General features: G+C 31.6%; 1 protein-coding gene across 2 annotated transcripts in view; it reads right to left on the bottom strand.

Moving 5' to 3' along the window:
• Positions 1–6: 6 nt before the first annotated feature.
• The window catches only part of LOC117100946 (transmembrane protein 163-like), a 9,856-nt gene continuing 3,274 nt past the window's right edge, over positions 7–6,588 (bottom strand). For both annotated transcript variants that reach the window (XM_033240790.1, XM_033240791.1), the window contains exons 3-10: positions 6,275–6,414; positions 5,616–5,729; positions 4,420–4,463; positions 3,471–3,559; positions 3,033–3,129; positions 2,405–2,516; positions 637–778; positions 7–275 (exon numbers count right to left, since the gene is read on the bottom strand). In XM_033240790.1, the coding sequence (XP_033096681.1) occupies positions 224–275; positions 637–778; positions 2,405–2,516; positions 3,033–3,129; positions 3,471–3,559; positions 4,420–4,463; positions 5,616–5,729; positions 6,275–6,414 (790 nt within the window). In that variant the 3' untranslated portion in view covers positions 7–223. The remainder of the gene's footprint in view (positions 276–636; positions 779–2,404; positions 2,517–3,032; positions 3,130–3,470; positions 3,560–4,419; positions 4,464–5,615; positions 5,730–6,274; positions 6,415–6,588) is intronic.

The following is a 6,588-nucleotide window of genomic DNA, read 5'->3' as shown; positions in this document are numbered from 1 at the left end:
CCATAGTATCTAACGATTTATGTTGTTGATACCAGCAACTGGTGAAATAAAAACAATAATTTATCAATACTTGTCAATCAAATTTAACAACTGACCAATCAGAACAGGGCCAGGAATACGCGCGTGTCTAGCACACGTGTTGTCCCACAAACGCACGTGTTTGCGTATGTTATTGCGGAGGTCCTTTGCTATTTTTTGCCGGTGCAATTTTATGGTTGTGAATTCATAGGTCAGTTGGTAGCTCCGCTCTGTCACGCACAACATCATACCATAATCTGTGAAATCAGAGAGATTATAATAGTTTATATGAGGAATAGGCCTACCTATTAAACTTTATATGAAAAACGATACTTGGAATTTCTCAGGGAGCCGCCATTTTGTAAATGTATTTTGCTTATCATTCGGCATGTGAACAACATTATAATATTATATATACCTTTAGTAATCCATATCACATACCCATACAAATTATTACTATTTCTCAAGTTCAAGATTCTAAATTATAGACAATTATTTATATGCAATGAAATTGTTCACCATTAAAAATTGGTCAGAGTTTGTAAAAGGTTTATTAATAATAAGCAATTAATATCTGGTATTTTACAGCTGTTCCGCTGGAAACAGTACACAACTTACTTTGCTCCATAAATCCATAGTAAAAGTCCAATAAAACTTGCAACAATTGCGTCAATAAACCAGATATTCTCATTTTGCTCAATAATCACCGTGCTAATAAGAATACTGAAGCTTAAAACAACGTTCGCTACGGAGCCGAGTGCTGATAAATAAATGAAAATTCGGACATAAATTAATAAAAACATACAAAATAGAAATAAGATTTTAATGTTAAATAGGCCTATAAAATGGACATAAGGAGTCGGTGTCAAGCCAATATAGTAGGCCTATATTTTTACAAGATTAATGAGGGAATTTTACTGATTTACGAAGGAAGACATCAACCGAATAGGCCTATATTGATAAAATTAATCCAGCAGATTTTTTTTTTATCTATAAGATATTCAACCTTTATCAAATGTGGTAATCATGGGAAAAATCCACTTAATACGGTAAAAATACATCGGAATAAAACGAGAGTGCTTATAGGAAACGTAGGCCTACTTAGGAATAAAAATCTAAATTGACGTGACAATACAATCCGTATATTATTCTTATTCTATATTCGCCAAAAAAAAAAAACAAACAAACAAACAAACAAAGTACAATACAATGATGGAATACATACAGAAAACAAGTAGGGCCTACAATAAATTGAATGAGTTGGCAGGAACAAAAAAGTGAACTAATCGCTATAACACAAAGTCTGTGAACCTCACTCATCCAGTTTAACATAAATACAATATTATAAATAAAACAGGTCAATTATAATTAAATAAAACAAAATTAACAAAATACTGAAAGCAAATATCAAAGTAAGTGGAATACAAAAATAGATATAACAAAATATGTAATCACTGATCAGAAATAATTTTAACTTTAAAGAAATTAGTAAAATATGCTTATAGTGCCAAAGTGAAGAAGCAAGGCAGAGTGTGAAATACAATTTCTATTTGATCAAATATATTCGATCAGTAGGTGGAAGAAGAGAAACGGCAATTTTATTATACTGCAGGTTTAAATAAATCTTTGACCTTAAAAGACATAAATCAAGCAATGAATATAAAGCGTCATACTCATTGCTATTATTTATCAAGACAAGAAAATTAATATTTTCATATTCTACCAACCTTAACTTCAGGTGTAATATTTACACCCGTCATGATATAATAAATGGTAGTACTCTTGCGCTATAGCCCTAAATTTGACTTGGCAGACCCCAATTATTTTAATATGGATGTAAGCCAACCTATACGTATTATTCTGTCATGGATATCCAGATTATGGTGCTATTTAAATACAAAATCGGCGTTGAATCTTATCGGTACTAGATCTTTGGTTAATGTGATATCAATAGTGCTACGCTATCGCTTCTGGCGTCTGGATTCACCACAAGCACTTTTCCCATTTTTTATTAAAATAAAGTATGCTTGTTGTTGTCGTTGAACCATATCTTTATGGATAATTATATAAATTCTATCTATTATTGAAGCCATGTTTTCAGCCTTGATAATATTGATATAAGAATATAAGCTGTCTCTTATACACATCTAGATGTGTATAAGAGACAGAGGTAATTTTATTATACTGCAGGTTTAAATAAATCTTTGACCTTAAAAGACATAAATCAAGCAATGAATATAAAGCGTCATACTCATTGCTATTATTTATCAAGACAAGAAAATTAATATTTTCATATTCTACCAATTTTAAACATTGTTTTTAGCTAGGCGCCTATTGTTTGATTTGTTTCTCTCAACTCATTGTGACAGTTATGATAATTTCTTACCATCTATTTCCAAGCACTTGCTATTTAATTTCTTTGCTAAAAATAACTTGATGAAAATCAAAATACTGCACACGACCCCACTGCTAAATACCAGAATACACAGCATCGAGCTCTGTAAGATACCGTGGTACATATCTAGCATCAATATTGAATAGGCGCATATACCATAATACCTATAATACAGTATATGTTCAGTGGTTGCTCTACTCTAGAATACATTAAAAATGGATCAGTTTCCGGCAGAGGTATCCAGGAGTTAAACCCTGGTTGTGGCTCAGGAATCCCATGCGGCTAGAAACTGGGAAATTAGTGTTAACCTCTTCTCTGTTTAAGATATGTCACGAAATTGGCACCCCACTCACGCACGAAAATCGTTACATACGGTACCGTACGTAAAAATACTGTAAGTGCGTGCGTATCTCAATACAACATTAGTAGGACCTAAATGCTCCTTAGCTGGGCGGATGTACTATTTAGCGGTTGGAGGTGCATACACCCCCTCGGCCCCACCGTGGTTGGGGTCGAGGAGCGAACATTTTGAGATTATGGACCCCCAATTACCAAAAGCCTAAAATTAAAAAAAAAAAATTTTTAAGCCTTAAAAAATTTAAATTATATATATACCTACTGGGAAGATGTGCTTCTGTTGAAACAGCGTAACGGTAGCCCTGAATATGATAAATATACCAGACAATATGAAAAGTATCCCGAAGAAAATCAACGTTCTGAAATTGAATTAAAATGATGAAAAATAAAGGACAAGATGCAAAACGGACATAAGCTATGGTATTTTGTCAAGTTATTATACAATGATGAATGAATGAGACTTTCCCATACAAAATGTACCAGAGACAAAAATAGGAACATGGACAATGATAATGATGATATACCTTGGAAGTGACAATGATGACTGTATGGTATGGTTATTTTGATTACCAGTGGCATATCTAGGGGACGTATCCCCCTTCAGAAAATACAATAGTTACAATGGTACAATAGTTGATATGTTATCCGTAATTTAATGTTTCTTTTGAGGTCACCATTGATATCAATTAAGTTAACTTACATTCTTTCTCTTCTAACTGAATTTTCGGTAGACCCAGAAAATCTCCATATTATAACACCTGAGGTAGCCATATCAAGCAGACAATCACACTGTGGTTGATACAATAAACAGTTCTTTTAAGTTAACTATATTATAAAAAGTATCAGTGTTTAATATCGTAACAACACATACGGGTAGCCAAAATTGCAGTAGGTGTTGTTGAAAGCAGAGCAATATAAATAATGTTTATAGNNNGAAGATGTGTATAAGAGACAGATATATATATTAAATATAACTTATATTGTCTATATCATAATTATTTATAATGTGCAATGGGTAAGTATAACCGTAACAAAAAAGAATTTAATAAAAATATATGGTAACCTACACCTGGATTCGAATCCAGTGAAGGCCTTCACCATTAGTATTTGACGTAACAGTTGAGATAGCACTAATGCCACCATGGTAATACGACAAGAATGCTTTTAATATGGATGTAAGCCAACCTATACGTATTATTCTGTCATGGATATCCAGATTATGGTGCTATTTAAATACAAAATCGGCGTTGAATCTTATCGGTACTAGATCTTTGGTTAATGTGATATCAATAGTGCTACGCTATCGCTTCTGGCGTCTGGATTCACCACAAGCACTTTTCCCATTTTTTATTAAAATAAAGTATGCTTGTTGTTGTCGTTGAACCATATCTTTATGGATAATTATATAAATTCTATCTATTATTGAAGCCATGTTTTCAGCCTTGATAATATTGATATAAGAATATAAGAATCTAAATTTAGATATAAGAATTTAAATTGGAAAAACCGTCTCTTTCCTTGATTTTTTCTTTGGGCTTCTCTGTTTTTTTGTTTTTTTTCTATATTCCTTTCTTGGTGTGTGTGGGGGGGGGGGGGGTACGGCTAGCTGATATTCTACTGTACGTGTATGCAGGTATAGGCTTACATACCCCTAGTCCTAGTGCCGCTGCACTGTGGTACTTGGCTGACATATCTGGATTGAAATACAAACAATTACAATAATGAAGAACATTACGACAATTAACAATCGATGAATAGGCTAAATATTCATTACAATTTTTCTTAATATAATAATAACACAATAGGTCCTAACAATGATATGTAATAATAATAATAATAATAATAATAATAATAAATAATAATAATAATAATAATAATAATAATAATAATAATAATAATAATAATAATAATAATAATAATAATAATAATAATAATAATAATAATAATAATAATAATAGACTTACTATGTCTGTTTGAACAACAGAACATAGGGCTTTTCCTCGTTGCTTTAATGAGAAATGAAGTTGAAATTCCAACAAAAAGAAAAGTCGTTAAAAGGTTTTTGAAATATCTGGTCTGGGACGTTTTCCTTTAAATGGTCCTCATATTCACACTCTACGCCGGATCACCACAAAAATTCAGTCATTTCTTTATTGGACCTTTACAAACTATTATAGAAAGTTACATTTACACCTATTGAAATTTTTTTTAGGATCTCAAAAATTTAAATGACCCTCAAATTTACACACTTGACTAATTCGTCGCCAACTTATTATACTATCTTCCTTGAAACTTGGTTAAACCTTTTCCGAATGTTTCATTCAGATTAGTGATCCGTTTTCAAAATATGTGGTCTGAGACGTTTTCCTTTCAATGGTCATCAAATCTTCACCCTACTCCAGATCGTCACAAAAATGTTATCATTTCATTACTCGACCTTGACAAACTGTTATACAAGGTTTAAGTTATACCCATTGATTTTTTTTAAAGAGATATTTAGGTCTGAGTCCTCAAAAATTGAAATGACCCTCCAATATACACCCTTGACTGATTCGTCGCCAGCACATAATAATTTCTTCCTTATAACTAATAATGATGATAATAATAATAATAATGATAATAATAATAATAATAATAATAATAATAATAATAATAATAATAATAAACAGAAAAATATATAATATTGTAAATTTATTGGAAATATAATTACATGGAATAGAAATAAGGAGCAAGAATAACAATATATATTTGTTGACAGTTTGTAGTGTTTATTTTTATTGGAAGTTAAAAACTTATTTGGGCCTTAAATGAGAAATTCAATTAGATAAAAAAAAATGGTACTTACGAAAGCTTAGCACAGCAACTGTTCCTATAAAAGCCATCGAGCCAAAAGACATGCCAACAACTAGTCTATTCCATTTTTTTCTTTCTTTTTGTTTTAAATTATTTTCAATATCATCTGTTAAAATCCCCGATTTTGTGAAGAAAAAAAATGACGACATACAGTTATACTACTAACTATTGGTTAAATGTTGAACTAACCATCCCATCATTCGTACCAAAAAGTAAGCCTTGGTGGGTATTGGGTGAAGTCGGTTGCCGGTGGCCTTTCTTGGGACAAGAGAAACCTCGAACATTGACTAATCATTGATCAGTCAGTAGACAGTCAGTATTGTTTATCAAATTAAAAATTCCCTTTAGATGTATGAAGTAATATTCCACCACTTTCTTTTTCGCTTTTAGAGTAGCGTTTGACACTATTCTTTTTATAATTAATTTGATTTTTATTATGTATTTCAGCCATTCTCAAAAAGAAACATTTGGTCGGTCGTCATTGACAACAAACATCACTGTATGAGAAATTTGACGGTACAAATATTGACGGTGAGTGAAAAGAGCAGATGACCCTTAACTTACATTTAAAAAAAAACAAAAAACAAAAAAAACAAACAAACAAAAACAAAATCAAACAAGGGTATCTAATGTTTAATCATGTAAAATTACCGTTTTTCAGGAAATCACGTGATTGTGGAAAGTCAGAATTTTCTTGATGAAGCGAAGAACATGCATCATAGCGACCATTTAAAGAGAAGGAATTTTGGAGGCGAAGCCTCTGCGAATCCATCTCCTCTAATTTCATCGGTCTGTAGAAAATATGTTGATACACATACAGTAATAAACTTACTCGTATTACGAGTTCGAAAGCAAGATGCATCTAAGCCCGTGATATACAGGTATATAATAACAATAATTAAAACAGATTCTTCTTTAAATACATACATACATGCACACATACACACACACACACACACACACAC

Source organism: Anneissia japonica, unplaced genomic scaffold, assembly GCF_011630105.1.
Source record: "Anneissia japonica isolate Jap-2015-1 unplaced genomic scaffold, ASM1163010v1 scaffold287793_len260017_cov185, whole genome shotgun sequence".
Classification (NCBI taxonomy): domain Eukaryota; kingdom Metazoa; phylum Echinodermata; class Crinoidea; order Comatulida; family Comatulidae; genus Anneissia; species Anneissia japonica.
Note: the sequence above shows the minus strand (reverse complement) of the source record. Positions and strands in the feature narration are given on the sequence as shown.